This window comes from Filicampus tigris, chromosome 20 (assembly GCF_054856515.1).
Source record: "Filicampus tigris isolate MCC_2025a chromosome 20, RoL_Ftig_1.0, whole genome shotgun sequence".
Taxonomy (NCBI): Eukaryota; Metazoa; Chordata; class Actinopteri; order Syngnathiformes; family Syngnathidae; genus Filicampus; species Filicampus tigris.
The window spans coordinates 3,181,762-3,198,493 of record NC_141236.1 but is presented as its reverse complement, the minus strand read 5'-3'; the positions used below and the strand labels follow the sequence as shown (position 1 = coordinate 3,198,493).

At 40.1% G+C, this 16,732-nt stretch overlaps 2 protein-coding genes across 6 annotated transcripts in view; one reads left to right on the top strand and one right to left on the bottom strand.

The window, feature by feature from the left end:
* The window catches only part of aven (apoptosis, caspase activation inhibitor), a 27,681-nt gene extending 15,449 nt beyond the window's left edge, over positions 1 to 12,232 (bottom strand). For both annotated transcript variants that reach the window (XR_015083739.1, XM_086018056.1), the window contains exons 1-2: positions 11,971 to 12,232; positions 9,192 to 9,357 (exon numbers count right to left, since the gene is read on the bottom strand). Coding sequence is in view for 1 of the 2 variants with exons in the window: in XM_086018056.1 (XP_085874182.1) it covers positions 9,192 to 9,357; positions 11,971 to 12,165 (361 nt within the window). In the remaining variant the exon portion in view is untranslated. The remainder of the gene's footprint in view (positions 1 to 9,191; positions 9,358 to 11,970) is intronic.
* Positions 1,036 to 16,732, top strand: chrm5b (cholinergic receptor, muscarinic 5b). Of its 4 annotated transcripts, XM_086018050.1 has the most exons (3): positions 1,036 to 1,194; positions 1,294 to 1,768; positions 13,021 to 16,732. In XM_086018050.1, exon 3 carries the CDS (start codon positions 13,101 to 13,103, stop codon positions 14,619 to 14,621), a length of 1,521 nt encoding a protein of 506 aa, XP_085874176.1. In that variant the 5' UTR covers positions 1,036 to 1,194; positions 1,294 to 1,768; positions 13,021 to 13,100; the 3' UTR covers positions 14,622 to 16,732. The 4 variants fall into 4 exon arrangements, with proteins under 4 accessions (XP_085874176.1, XP_085874179.1, XP_085874177.1 ...); XM_086018053.1 differs by lacking the exon at positions 1,294 to 1,768; XM_086018051.1 differs by lacking the exons at positions 1,036 to 1,194; positions 1,294 to 1,768 and adding an exon at positions 5,950 to 6,259.

Sequence of the window (16,732 nt, the reverse complement as noted above, 5' to 3'; positions counted from 1 at the left end):
CTCAGGTAACGACCAGTCATGGCTCAGCTTCAGAAAACAGGTGAGCTGTGATTGGTCGTTCACTCAATGTTTCGTCTGAAATCTCAGTACTGTCATCTTCAACTGCAATCAAGAAAACAAGGCATCAAAACTCAGCTTCTCATTTCTCAGGCAGTCCATGAAGTGAATGAAATGTGTATAATTGTGGCACTGAAATCCCATTATCACCACTTTTCTGTTAATAGGGACACTCCAGGTTGCAGCATGCGATGTCTCCAGGTACAGAGAGTCATTTCTCTTGTTTTTTAGAACCTTATGAAACACATTGAAACAGGTTTGTGTCACAGGGCAAATGGGAAATCTGTTGCCGAATAGGAAAAAAAAAAAAAATCTTAGCACTATTAATGTCCCAAGTTTACTCTTCTACTACTCTGCTTAAAGTGAAGTCAACCATATCTTTTTTCTTGACAATAATATGGTGTATGTGCCCCCACTCGTCTAAACATGGCATTTCGATTACAATTGTGTTTGTGGAATATGGGATGTATAACCATTTGCATCCATTTCCTTTGTGTAAACAGTTGCATGATGAATGCAACAACAAGGTGGCCACGCATGAGCGTTATGTCAACATATGGCTACGTTACATCATACCCGTTTATGTCAATAAATTGGTTTAAATATATTTGAAAAGGAATCCACACTGGTTAAAGCGGTATCATATCCTATCATTCTTGATTAGCCTCTGGTCATAGCAGGCCTTTACCATTTTTAGATTTTTTTGTTACCCCCATATTTACATTTGACAATATTGGCGGAGGGAGTTGGTAAGGCCTGGCAATTCAAAATTGTCAATCACGTCCATGTTCTTTTAACAATTAGCAGTCTAAGGTAGATAGCAATGTGTCCAACAATTTGCACAACAGATGCTTAAGCAAAACATTGTCCTTTTGTGGAGACATCCAACATTGACTCCTCCTCAGACTCCTCCCCCATATGCTTCACTGTACTCCTTCAACTCCACCACCTCCTCACCTTTTCCTCCATCCTCTTCCATATTGCTCAGTACCCTGCTACAGGATGAAGCTATCAGACGCGTGGGCTTTGGAATCAGCAATTTGGGTGACAAGAGAATTTGAAAATATCCTTGCATGTGAACAAATGCCATAGTTGCAGCATTGAGGACCGACAATGGAGTTAATAAAACTTTACAAGGTGAGTGAAAGATGATTTTCTAAGCTTTCTTGGGTCTTTTCAGAAGAAATAAGACATTGATATATATTCATTCTTCCGATTTGTTTTGTGACTCTCTAGGACAGTTAAATCACAATTTTATGGGCAAAAGGTTTGAACAGTACCGACGTGGCCCCTAGCTGCAGAAAACAGCTGTTGCATCTAGTCCCAGAAATAGACTTGGACGATTCAGCACGTTATGGCACGAGATTGAAGCTCCTTAGCAACTGATGAGGATGTGCGACGTCGGGATGACCAACTGGTATTTGACAACTGTGTTTTTCACCTCGTTGGAGAGACGAGCAGGGATGAACAAAGTCAGCGAGAGGGAGAAGGGGAGGGGACCAAAGAGCCGGCGAGGGAAGGTGTGAAGCGAACGCTCAGAGGGGGAAATCAAAGCACTACAGTGAGAGGCAAAAAGCCAGAGGGAGACAGAAACTCTGCAAGGCGGAAGGAGTAAAGAAAAGAAAAAAAAAAAAAATCGACAATATCAAAGACCTGGCCAAGCGCCCATTTAATGCTGGAGGATTGTGTTTTGCCGACAAATCCACGAGGGGTGAGTATGTTTTCTGTTTGAAGTGGGTATTATGACAGGAAATTAAACACGTGAACACTTCCCACACGTTTAGCCGTCCAGTAAAATTTCATTTTCAATTTAAACACTATGCAATATTGATTGTTGAATGAACAGCTGGTGTTAGTTAAAGCATGAAAAAAGTCAGAGTGCTAATAGTTCAAAGTCCTATTGTACATTCATAGTCAATATAGAATTACTAACTTTACACTTTCTATAAAAAAATGTGTGTAACTGTGTCGTGTGTGTGTCTATTTTGGAGTGGGAGGAATGACGGCTGAGTTGATCAGATTTGAAGTATAATTAAAAGATATGTGGGCGGAGCCGCGGAAGACCACATGCCCCACATCACAATACTTCCATGCTTGAATTGTAAGAAAAATGAAAAAGGTATAAATGTGTTTTAATACAGTCAGGTGCCTAAATATTGCATTTTCCTACAATTAAATTGATCTGGCTTTCAGATGTAGTGAATTTGTCTCTTATCATAATGGTGAGTACACATTTATTGTACCTACTGCCATCCAATGGAAAAACATTTAATCGTTCTGCCTGTCAGTGTGCGATACTAGCATTGATAGATGAACAAATATATAATTGTGTGTAATGTATAATTTACAGACTAGGGCTAAATAATTTATTGCATTTGCAATATAATTGTGATTTGATAAAATGTAATTTTCTATACATTCCCCCCCCCACACACACACACACACAGTGCCAAGCATAAATGAGTAGACCGTAACAGGTTTGTAAGAACACCTTTAGTTTCCTTTCAGAATCAAGATTTTCTATGGGATACTATAGTACAAAATACAAATGTGGGCTATTGGATGCAAACAAGATTTGTCCATTTGGACACACAAAAAAAAAATCATTTTAACAAATGTATTAAAGACTGTTGCACAAATAAGTAGACCCCGAGAAAAAGACTGACAACTTGTTCATTCTAGGCCTAGCAGACATGTAGGTGTCCATAAAAGTCTCATTTTTATCTGAACAGCTGTGGGATGACATCCACTTTACAGGATGACTTTTGCTGAGGGCAAAAAAGAAACCTGAAATTGAAATGTGCTTATATTAAAAAAAAAAAAAAAACACACACACACACCGTAGGGTACACAATGCTGCTCCCAAGTGAACCATTCGTAGGAAGTTATTTAAAGATGACGATGACCACGTGTAGACTGTTCTGTAGGATGGTAGTTGAAGTGTCTATGATCAAAGCTGCTGTTTTTAGCCTCACGCCTTCTTCCACTTGCTTCACTCTCATCAGCAAAAGCAGGAAAAGTGACTGGGTGCCTGGAATGCTTTCTTTCCAAAGTGTTCCAATTGGGCATTACATCACCATCTAATTGAAGCATCCGTAACAGCATCGGAACATATAAATTAAGGCATGATTGCTGCTATTCATATCAGTTAGGAAAGGTATCTAGTTAGGTGAACCACCGACGTGCTAATGCAATTTCCTTTTGTCTCATTATGATTGAGCCTTGATAGGTGTCCATTAGAGGCCTCAGTAAACTACAGCTGCGGGGGAGTAGGATTGATCCACGTGCTAATGTGTATAGACAGATGAACACATTACGATGTAAATAACTAGCCCGGTCCCCAACTCATACAGCTATGACACGCCTCAAACAAGAGGATGGCAACATGCGTGCATTCCCCATGGCAACAGCACAATCAACCCCCAGCAATGATTGAACAGAAACCTGAGGAGGTTAAAACAGCCTCTGGGTTACAAAACAGTTGACAGCAATTAACTCCTCCATGCGCCACGCAGAATAATGCGTTTTAATTGAAGGATCGCAGCGGAGCAGAACGCTCGTCTGGTTCATGACGGCTTCTTCAGGCAACAGCAACCTTTCGGCACAAAAATCGATTTCAAAAGACACGGTTGAAATAATTCTAGTACCAATATCGCCAAGGTCGCTTCCTTGATAATAGCCTCAGCCTTAGGGAAGCAATGAAAATAGTTTACAGCATGCCTTTGTGAAGCTTGAAGTGGATGAAAGCGGAATAAATTACAGAACGATAAAAGTACATTGAGTGTTTTGGGTCAGCAGCAGTTGCGACATACTGTCACAGTCATCCACGAGGCTACAGAAAATGAAGTCAACGTGCATTCAATACAAATTATGTTCATAAAACATTTTTTCTCTATTTTTTAATATTTGATTGGACAAATCTGCCTGCATTATTTTGACAGCGATCTCTCATTTTTCAAGCATCGTTTCCCCTCACGCATTTAAAAAAAATATTTTCCTAACACTTGAAAACCATAACTCTCAAAGGCAGTTAATGTGGCATCCAATTCCTTTCTTACCAAAAGCTGCAATACAGTATAGGCTTATATAAGTGTAGATTATATAACTGCTCTGAACATTTTCGGCTGTCTGTACCAGGTGTAAGTACTACAGCATATTAAGTGATTCCAAAGCTTCGATTTCATTCAGAACATTTTCTAATGATAACGATGCAACATTTGATGGTAATGTCCTGGACACACCAAGAATTGGCACATTCAGAACCTTTGTGGTAGGAATCAGAAAACAAGTCCACTCATAGCTTTTGAACACGAGCCACACTTCTGTTCATATAACATTCTGAGCTCTACGAAAAAATCCTTTAGTGGCTCTTAATTCTCTTCAACATGGATTATCATTAGCAATGTGTAGATATTCAGGTACAAACTGCTCAGGTGATGCGGGACCTCATTTTTTAACATTTAAACATTTTAACATGTCATACAAGCTGCTAATTAGCGAGAATTCTGTGCGACTCTTGGTAGCAGGCCTACATTTGACTTGTCGGATTCACTGGAGTGTGTACTCATCAAAAGATTATTTGGGGAAAGGGGAGGGCTAACAGTCAAGACTAGACTGATTAAACTTGTATTTAAATCAGATCCAACTGATTTTTGTTTAAATTTTATTTTTCGTACATAAACAGTATGTGCAGAGAGAGAGAAAGAACATATGCACATTGCCTTGAAAAATGATTCATAAACCTTTTCACATTTTGCCACCTTACAACCACAAACTTATTTTGTTTCTTTTTAACTGAGATTTTACATAATCAACCAACACAATGTATCACATAATGGTAAAGTGGAACGGAAATTATACAAAGTTAAAAATTGCCTAGCCACCCCTCTCTTGAACACTTTGAAGAGTGACTTTACCCTACAACTACATTGGCAAGTCTTTTGGGGTATGTTTTTAACCAGATTTGCACATCTAGACTAGTGCTCTTTTTCAGGGCAGACACCGATACTGATTATTAGTAGTGGAGGGCGACGATAACCAATACTTAGAGCCGATATTCATTTGCTGTAAAAGCTAAAATAATAGCGTGAAAATTTAAAAGAAAAAAACTTTGTTGAAATGCCATTAAACATGTTTGTTAAAACAACTTTTTCAAATTCTGAACATGTTGAAGGTTTCCTTTTAATTTTAAACATATAGAAAATAAACGGCTTTAGTTTGAAATTCTAACTAAAGTTCAGGGAGGGTTCATCAGCATGTCTTAAGCTAAATGAAAAACTAAAAAGTAAATGGCTCCACAAAGTTTCTACAATAAATAGTTTTAAACTAAACTTTAAACATTCACGTATTTTCCGTTTTAATTTCTAACAAAAATAAAAAGTGCAGAGAGTTCCCAGTATTTCATAACATTAAAGTGAACATTTAAATACATAAATAAAAAGTACCCTGAAGTTACCCCTGTTTTAAAATCTCTTAAAATGGAAGTTAACCCAAACATATTTTTTTCAAGAATATGTTCCCAGCAGGCCCACTAGTTGAAACACGGCATTCTGGTTAATTTTGCGTTTGTGGAATATAAAAAAGCAGCAAAAAGGCTCAAGCTTAGCCAGATTGGATAGAGAGCATCTGTAAACAGTAATTTTCAAGTCTCGCAACAGACGCTCTAAGGAATTTAGGTCTGAACTTTGACCGGGCCATTCGAACACATGAATATTTTTGGATGTAAATTTCAAAGGTCAAAAAAATGTAAGAAAGTAGAGGTGTGCGATATGACGAGATTACATCGTTAAGATGTTTAACGTGTTCACGATCTCATAAAGCCGAAAGATCGTTTAATCATCTACATGGCACATTCTAAACAGTTTAGCTCTATGGCTGCGCAAAGTCGCTGACACGTATACCCGACCAACCAATCACAGCACGCACAGTGCACGGTACGTGACACTCCCCGCCTCCCTGTTTGTTCGCATAGCGGGAAGCTATAGCGGAAAGTCACCACGAAGCAGAGTTGGTCCCGAAAAGAAACTCCACATCCAAAGTGTCGATTTGGTTTGGCTTTTCCTTGGAGGAGAAAGCCCAAACCAGTTATTTGCAAAGTTTGCAGAGACTCTGTTCGGACGTCAGCTCCGACAGCCAAAGCAAACGGAGATCAGACACATGGTAGCCAGAGGCAGCCGCTAGCTCCAAGCTAACGCAACCTACGGTAACACAGTCATTTAACAAGAGCACTCCATATGATAAAACAAGCAAGCAATGTAAAGAAGTAACTCAGGCAGTGACTTATTACCTTGCTGAAGACATGATTCCCATTAAAACAGTGGAAAACGAGGGCTTTAAAAGACTCTTCAAAGTACTCGACCTGTGTTACGAGCTGTGTTTTTATGTTTACATTATGTTACCTATTATATTTACATTCACTGCACATTGATAAAAATTGTCACCATTCAAATTAAAACATGTTCAGAAGCTTAGCTGACTTAGTCTTTTTTTTTCTTTTACAGTTTTATACACATTTTAAAAATGTTTTATATGTTTAACATGAGGAAAATGGTCAGAAATGTGCAAAGTAGTCAAAGAATCATGATAAAATCGTGATCGTGATTTTATTTTGTAAAAATCGTGATATGATATTTTTGCCATATCGCCCACCCCTATTAGATAGGTCAAGTGGTATGAATACTTTTTCAAGGCACTGTAAATTATAGAAACATCTTTATATTTGTATATATATATCTGTATAACCATGAGAGGCCATTCATTTTGGTGTGGATCTGAATCTAGAATTGTTCTTTATTGGGAAAACTCCAAGGAAGACTAAACATGGCATCTTGCAGTTCTCGCCTACTTTGTAATATTACTGCCACCAACAGGACAGGAGTGGAACACAATTAACTACAACTTGATATTTACAATCAGTCTTAGCATGTATGTATATAAAGTTGGCCGAATAGGAGCAGACATCTAGTAGCAGACAGTTGAAAATGTTCAGCTCTTGTTTTAATCATTTGTCTCAAAACAGGAATCCTCCTGTATGCTTTTTATCCTTTTGTACAAGTATTGAACATGTCCCCTGTAGTAAAGAAAATAACAGAGTGCCTCTGTTTGATTGAAACAAAATATGTCTATAATATCACTCACGCTCAACACCTCCACAATGTAAAGGTAAAGCTAAACTCTCGACCCAAGTGCCCTGGGAATTTGTATCGCAAAAGCATAGCAAGATAAATGGCAAAGGTTGCAAAACACTGCTCAGGGCCATGTGTAGTCGGAAATACACAAGATCAGCACGTGAAAAAGTTGCAAGGAATCGAGTCACCTTATATGACTTTGGCTTTCTACTGAGTGTAAAAAAAACAAAAAAACAATCACGCCTACATTTCTACAACTCAGATGCAAAACCTGACGGTTCATTTGTGTTCTGTATTATGACAAAGCTGCAAAATGACGTTTTGATCCTGGATTCCTGATTTCAGGGCTACCTTAATTGGCTACAAAAACATTGCCTCCCACATACAATTAAGTATCCTCTAGAGAGCGTCGGCCTCTTGTACAGTATGACTAATCTGACAATGTGGGCAACAACAAAAAAAAAAAAAAACAGACAAGAGATACTGAGCTGCACAAGTCGCAAGAGCACCTTTGCCATGCGCGCTTTAAGAGAAAGTCAGAGTTTGACACATCATTGTAACACTCTCCAAACTATAAAAATAGCGGGAGACTAAAAATGCACAAATACGGCTCATAGTTATCAACGTGACGACCAATAGTTACCAGGAAGTCATTGGCAGTACAATCTGTCAATATCAAAACTATATTGCAATGTGGTTAATGGTTAGGGTTAGAGTTATTGTCACTGGTATTGTCTCATCCTCAATACATTGGGTAAATCCTAAAAGAGGACTGCACCAATTTACAGAGACGGAATCAAATTGCTCAACTACAAAAGTGCACAGCTGTGCTGAGATGACACAGAAACCAATTTTGGTCACAAAGAGTTATGCAAATCAGAGGCAACTTGGCCTGAATTTCAGAATGAGGTTTTAGGTCATCTCACTCCTCACTATAAATTAAGCCACCCCCCAAAAAAGAAACAAGTGATTTAAAAAAAATAGTATTTCGATGCAAATTCTTAGAAGGCTTCAGCCTAACTTACATTACTTTATAAATAAACCACAGTAGCTATAACAAGGTTGCAAAAACTGTATTCATATTCATGCATTTACAGTACTTGGATGAGGAAAAGTTACGAAATAAATCTGTTAAGACTGAAAAGAACAAACAATACATAAATATTTTTTTTGCGGCCATGTCAAATCAGTGTCCATACAAGGCAATTAAAAAGGTCCCTGAAGACAACACACATTTCCTCTTCACTAATTGGGATTACTGAGACAACCTCAGACAAGTGCAGTCAGACTCAGTGGAATATTTGACACTGGGGCAATTTCCTTTTGTTTATCTCTAGGGAAGCAAAGTAATAAAACATAAATGTGCACATTTGATTGTGCAAGTAAATATACACAATCCAGTGAGCTGGATCTTCAAATGTTCCAAAAGTATCTTATAGAACATGCAAAACATAAGGTATCAATAATTCATCAATGTATCAATACTTTGTATCGGCATAAAAAGTATCATGATACATCGCGATCCCCTGAGGACTTCAATGCTCATGTGCGCAATGACACTGAGACCTGGAGGGGTGTGATTGGGAGTAACGGCTCCCCCATTCTGAACCTGAGTGGTGTTGTCTTGCTCTCTCTTGATTTCTATGCTCGTGACGGATTGTCCATTACGAACACCATGTTCAAACACAAGGGTGTCCATATGTGCACTTGGCACCAGGACAACCTCGGGCCGAAGTTGGATAATCGACTTTCTAGTCGTGTCATCGGGTTTGCGGCCTCATGTTTTGGCTACTTGGGTGAAGAGAGGGGTGGAGCTGTCAACTGATCACCACCTGGTGGTGTGTTGGCCCCGATGGTGGAGGAAGATGCCAGTCCGATGTCTGGGCAGAGGGAAGTCTAGGCTTCCCAGCTGAATCTGCACCCTCCGCAACCCCACCCCGCATAAGTGGTAGATAATGGATGGATTGTTGGGTGACACAAACTATCCTTATACAGAGCAAATCTTACCTGCAGAGCCCAGAAGGACATGGTAGTCAGTTCCTCTTATAGTGGGCATATCGTCAGTGGTGTCCTGCCTCTCCGAGTCCTCATAACGGTCCCAGTTGGACTCCAGTTTCCTCCGGGAGAAAACGGTGCTGTGACCCTCTTCATGAGAGTCGCCCTCCTCTTGGTTCTGACAAAAAAAAAAAAAAAGAAAAGATTCACATTACACAAAGTAATAACTGGTCATTAAAATGATATCTTTACACTTTAAAAATTATAACAATTTTGTACACCAGCCAGCAAATAATATTAACCACTCTTAGTCAAGATTCCCACATATATACATATATCTCTAAACCTTTTCCTGTGAGGGCCACAATCACGTTTCCCTTCTCTGATGGGGTCCGGTGTCAGTTTGTAACAGAAAAAGTGTGACGATCGCAGCGGGGGGCGTCAACGTAATTATTTATTTGTTAGGCCTGTCACGACAGCAATAAGTTTAAACGACACCGTGCAGTGTCATAGCATTTGCTATTCATCCATTCATTTTCCGAACCACTTACTGTATCCTCACCGTGCAATAACGTTGGCATTAGTTGTAGTCTGTGCATCAGGACATCATAAACTGTCACGTTCTATGCGTGTATTAGTCTCGATCACGTATCCACAAGAGGAACAATGCTAACATTAGGACTACTGTTGTTATTTTTGCTAGCCTCTTTTTCGGGAAAAATAGTTGCTGAAGGGGTCAAAAATGGCAACACTGAAAATAAGTCTTGTCTGCTACCTCACTATCGTCCACACCTGCAAATAAAATCAAATCATAATTTTCTAAATAAAAGTGCTGCATAGTTTGTTTTACTTTGACTTCATGGTCAATGTCAAAGCCGGTCGGAGAATGTGGTTGTGCCGAATGTGGTGATGACTTGACGTAAATATTGAGGGTGTGAATGGCTTTGTGTCTACACTCAAAAGGCGTGATTGAATGGCAACCAGTACAGAGTTTAGTTAGCTGAGACAGGCTCCGGCTCCCCACAACCCTGAAAAGGATAAAGGGTAAATGATAGCTGGATGATTTAAAGCCTAGCAGTTTAGTTTTCTTCTACCCACAAAGTCAGCATGAAACAAAGCAGAGCTCATGTTTTCCTGAAACATAATACAAGACTACAGGCTTGAAAGAGATGCCATGAGGGGGATTTTTATATGATTGCAATTTGCAATCAAGGAGTCCATAAATCTCAACGGAGATTTCTTTGATTGCAATCACTGGGCTCCTATTGTTTCTTTTCTGACTCTTGCCATTACAACAACCGGGGAATTAGTTGACAGAAGCTGCCAGAGGAAATGAAGAACCCTCTCTAAGTCTAGTGTCATTTTCAAGGCAAACAAAGCCCATGGATGCTGTTCAAGCGCTGAGTGATCAAATGTGTACATAATTCAAGTGTTTGATTATTTAGCCTAAATCAAACTACACAAGCTGACAAGATTTACCCAATTGCCTCCAGACCGCATGATGAAGACATGTGTGATTTTTATCAAAGACTTGATTTGTTTTGTTTCAATTAATATTATCTCAGCAAGGGGTTGAAGTTGTAAAACATCACCTTGCACTCCCAATTAATACTCACTGGATACTTAATGTGAATACACTTGCACATTCTAGCGAGGACCAATAAAAAATATGTATATGCAACTAACAGTTATTTCTAATCAATTAATCGATGAATTGGAAAATAATAACTTTGAATTTCTGTTTCTCTGTTCGAAAGCAGGACATTATTTCAAATTGACAGTGCAGAAAATTTCCAAACATTAATTAAGCTTCAGTTACTGGTTTGGTCCGTAACGTGCTAGAAAATAGGCAAAAAGGTTGACCGCTGTTTTCCAAAGTAAAAGCTGTCAGTCGATTTTTGCTAATGTTTTATTTTTTCTGTTTTCATGGAGGGCAACAGAAATCTGAGAGTATTTACTGTTGAACATGAAAGGCTGAAATTCTGAGGATTTGGACAATTTTAAAGTAAACAAGGTTACTAAGCGATGAATCGATTCTCAGAATAATTAGCGATGACGTTGATAATTGATTGGTTGTTGATTAATTAATTATTGCACCTCTAATACTGGCCAACTGGTATAAGTAAATGGTAATGGCAGTCTATCCATTTGTGTGTTATCAATATTTCACTCTTCACTGACAGTGTAACGGCTCCCAGTCAGTGACAGTAGATGCTAGTGTAACTGGGTGTTTTTTGTCTCTATATGTGCCCTGTGAGTCACCTGAGACCAGTCCAGGATGTACATGTAAAACTGAGATGGGCTTTAGCCGTGTATAACCCTGAACAGGATAAGCGATAGAAATTGTGTGGATGAATCATTTCATGATGGAAAAAAAAAAACCTCAAGTGTTAATTGTAATGCAGACTGTAAACAATGTACTTAAGCTCAGCACTCAAATGTATAAAGCCTCACTGTGTGATGCAGTGTAGCTCCTAGACAAATAGAGAAACTTTTTAATTAACATGTTGAATACCTGGTGGTATCACATCATATTCATAAATACATCACTGATACAACTCTTAAATTGGATTACATGAGCAGGTGTAAATAATCATAGGTGCGCACATGTGCCTAATAAAGTGAAGTGCAGTGAGTTAGAACTTAGAAGGCAGATGAACCCTACTTCATTTGTAATTCTCACCCCAAATATATCGGGGATTCAACAAGCGAAATTATGAAAATGTGAAAATGAAAAATGATGAATGAAAATCTCATTTTCAGATTAGTTTGGTACAGCGGACTCATTTACCCAGTGTTGGAATTCCGTTGCATGTGCATCTCCCCCGCGTCCACGACCGCGGTGGTGATCCTTTCTGCCCCGGCCGCGGTGGTGGCCTCCTCTGCCTCTGCCTCTGTGATCACCGCCAAATTTATCGCCATCGTTTCCACCGCGGCCACCTCTTTTCCAACCTCCTCCTCTGCCTCTATTCGGTCTACCTTCCATGACAGTCCACCTTGCCAATCGGACTGTTTTACTTGTAGTACCAAAAGTTCAGTGTTGGTGTTACGTCGAATAGTGTCCCGCCAAATGCAATGTGAAAATGGTTCCGGGATTCCGGGGGTTTTCATTTTCAAATCGAAATAATTCTGAACTATTGAATTTATTTATCCATCCATTATCGATACCGCTTATCCTCACAAGTGTCGCGGGGCGTGCTGGAGCCTATCCCAGTACGCGGGGGACACCCTGAATTAGTTGCCAGCCAATCGCAGGGCACACAGAGACAAACATCCACACTCACAATCACATTTAGGGGCAATTTAGAGTGTCCAATCAACCTACCATGCATGTTTTTGAAATGTGGGAGAAAACCGGAGTACCCGGAGAAAACCGACGCAGGCACGTGGAGAACATGCAAACTCCTCACAGGGAGGCCGGAGCCGGGATCGAATCCGTGACCTCTGAGCTGTGAGGCGGGCGTGCTTTGGATTTATTTAAATAAATATAATTTAAATATCATATAATTTAAGTAATGAGCAGTAACATTCAGTAAGATGTTAGTTTGAACGCAGAAACAGAAACTGCGTTATCAGATCCCTTAATCTGATAAAGAGCCTCCCTGATAGGGGCACATTTTCAGACAATTTAAATGCCATGATAAAATAAAATAAAATAAAATGTCCCTTGTTACCCAGCAGACCCTTATTACCCCAGATTAGATACAAAATGTCACTTTAAAAAGCTATTAAATATTCATTCATTCATTATCCATACCGCTTATCCTCACAAGGGTTGCGGGGCTATTAAATATTGTTTATGTTTATCTTTGTGTCTTAATATTTTCCTTCTATTTTACAGGACATATTTTATTCTCCATGAAGCCGCAGAGAAAAGACAACTAATCTTTCAACTACCACCAGGGCAACTAGCACACCATCATGGATATCAATCCTCCAAACAGCACATTTGACAACGCAACGCATATCCAATCTGCTCCTCATAGCCTTTGGGAAGTGATCACCATAGCAACAGTCTCTGCCATTGTCAGTTTGATCACAATAGTTGGTAACGTTTTGGTCATGGTATCCTTCAAAGTCAACAGCCAGCTGAAGACGGTAAACAATTATTACCTATTGAGTTTGGCTTTTGCAGACCTCATTATAGGAGTGCTCTCCATGAACTTGTACACAACATATATACTGATGGGTTACTGGTCCTTAGGAAGCCTCGCATGTGATCTCTGGCTAGCTGTGGACTATGTAGCCAGCAATGCTTCAGTTATGAATTTACTGGTCATCAGCTTTGACAGATATTTCTCCATCACAAGGCCGCTGACTTACAGGGCTAAGAGGACTCCAAAGAGGGCTGCCCTCATGATAGGCCTTGCTTGGCTGGTATCGTTTGTCCTGTGGGCACCTCCAATTCTGTGCTGGAAGTACATTGCAGGGGAAGAAAAGGAATCCGAGGACCAATGCCAGATTCAGTTTTTAACAGAGCCTGTGATCACATTTGGGACAGCCATTGCTGCTTTCTACATCCCAGTCTCTGTCATGACTATTCTCTACTGTAGGATCTACAAGGAGACACAGAGGCGAACGAAGGATCTGGCAGAGCTGCAAGGACTCACAAGCGATCATGTCTCAGAGGGAGCTAAACCGCAGAAAAACATTATTCACTCTTGTTTCCATTTCACCAGAGAGAGGAGAGAAAGAAACCAGGCCTCCTGGTCCTCCTCCAACCAAAGTAATGTGACAAAAACCACCATCAGGTCAGACGAAGTGTGGGTGAAAGCTGACCAGATAGCTTCCTTTAATAGCTACTCCTCATCTGACGAGGAGGAGCATCACGCTTCCATCGAGACCCCGCAAGGATCTTTGAGAGGTAATGGCCAAAATGATAAGAATGGCCAAGTGACAGACTACACAGAAGAACGGTATTTTTCAACCCCCTCAAAGGAGAGCAGCAAGAAGTGCATTTCATATAAGTTCACCCCTTCCTCAAAGGGTAAAAAAGGAAGTCCTGGACCTGCATCTCCTCGACCTCCCGATGCTGAGCAGAATAACGCCTCGCCTTCCTCCTCCACTACCTCCAAGCCCATGGACGCGGGCCTGAAGAACCAGATCACCAAGAGGAAGCGAATGGTGCTGGTGAAGGAGAAGAAGGCGGCCCAGACCCTCAGCGCGATTCTCCTGGCGTTCATCCTCACGTGGACTCCGTACAACATCATGGTGCTGATCTCCACGTTCTGCACCACGTGCATCCCTACGTCCCTTTGGCACCTGGGCTACTGGCTGTGCTACGTAAACAGCACCGTCAACCCAATGTGTTACGCCCTGTGTAACAAGACCTTCCAGAAGACCTTCCGGATGCTTCTGCTGTGCCAGTGGAGGAGGAAGCGAGGTGAGGACAAGCTGTACTGGTGTGGACAGAACGCAAATGTCAACAACAAAATGACTTGATGGTGCTTGTGTCGCCCATTTGGTCGTGGCAGGGGCTGAAGCCTATCCCAGCTGACTGCATCATGGTCTGTTCGCTGTTTAGGGTGTTTGTAAATGGGGTATTAAGTAGGAAATGATCCCAAGCCAGCTATGAGTCGGTCAGCAATGTGAACCAGTAAACAACCGATGTACGCCAGTGTCATGTCACATTAGTTGCTTTTGTTATCACATTGCTCTTCCCGATTTAGTATATCGTGTGGTCGGCATGAAGTGCATGCAAACTGAATTGAAAAGAATTCAGATGTTCCACAATTATTAGATTACAAAATTACAGACAGCAACAAAGAAACTGGAACAAGTTTATTTATTTTTTTAAATTTAGTGTTAGCTGTTAAGTTACTTGTGTTCTTGCCACTCAAACTGACAATAGTTGTGCATGGAATCATGAAGCCTGCATGTTTTCAAATGTGAATTTCCTTTATAACACACACACATATGACTTCCGGTGATTGAGCCATTCACAGTAGGTTTAATGACTTGTATCCATACAGTGTTGACATTTTTTTTCCTCACCGGTAACCATTGAAGTTGAGGTGCATTTTGTTCCAAGGGCTAATCTCTTGATATACATTACTTCAAATAGTGATAAAGAAGATGTATCATGCTATTTTAAGCGCTCCACAGTTAACTATGGGCATATACATGATGACATGTACCTTTAGCACAATGGCGAGCAGATTTCCTATGTAAGATGAGTTAATTTTCGTGGCTTTTTTTCTAACCCGGAAGTAAGACGCCTGGTTCACCAAAACCCCGCCTCTCCCCGTGTGGATGCTGCGCCTCTTTCATGACGTCATCCCAAAGCCGGCACCGCGCACCACCTACCAACAGTAATGACGCGATAGAAATACGTATTGTGGAGTCTTACGTTCTCTATCCAAAGTACGCCCATGAATTTTAAATGCATTTTATGAACTAAAACATTGCAACTACAAAATCTCTCCCCAACTCCGGTGCAAAAATATACGTGTTTGGCCGAACACTGCTGGCTCCTGGAGAAAGTTGACACGACAGGGGCGGTATGGAGTATTGTTACGTAACAATGTCAGGACCGGGTCATTTTCTTCGGTCGGGCAGGGCTGGTGCTGAGAGAGGAGGAAAGAGCTGGAATGCTCGAAGGTGGATGGAGGAAAACACCGCCTTGGGGGTGTTTTTCGTGATGAAAAGGCCTTCTAACACGTCTAAATATTCAAAAACGTTGATTCAGCACGATACATCTCCTTTAAAGACATAAACAGTATGAGATTGTAAACTACTTTCCTTATCAACAGTCATATTAAAGTACAGAAAACTATTACATGTCAGGTGTTGAAATCTTCATCTAGACAACTATAAAGTGCAGTATGTGTAAAGCCTGGCTTGCAGTATTTCTCTCTGATTGATGTCTGTGGCTGTAATATAAAACAATTTATTGCACTTTTATGCCATTTGATGATGTAATATGTCAAACTCTGTGCCTTCTGTTCCGCTCAGAGGTAAAATGAAATTTTGTGATTATCTGTGGTAACTGTCTGTGCCATTCAGTGAAAGTGAATCTGTGTGTAAAAATTAGAGGAATGAAATACACTCGCAGAAATTATAATTTTGTCACCTTGTGTCCTGATCTATAAAGTTGCAAGTTCATCGCATCAGAAATGTTATAAGTCCTGTTTTGTGATGGCGTAACGTAAAGCTAAGCATATATTTGAGTTCAGAAAATGAAGATTCACACTTCTTGAGGTCTAAAACCAGCGCTGTCTAAAATGCCTGTACAAACATAACTAGGAATGCGTGGTGGTAAACTACAAAAGTGCATCCCACCCTGTCCGTGTAATTTTCCACACTTTAATTTGTTTTTCCCTGCCATATAATTCTGCATAATTAATTTTGCTTTGCCCAATGAACTCTTTCTGTGGGAGCAAGGCTATTTTTGAGGGAACTTAACACCAGTTCTATTCTTCAAAAATCAATCACATTAACACAAAAAACAAAACAAAGTATGCTGAGTTTTGCACAAAAAAAGACAGACAACCACATAAGGTAGTTTTGATTTACGCTTTCACTCATTTAATAAATGTCTTTTTGTAATCTCA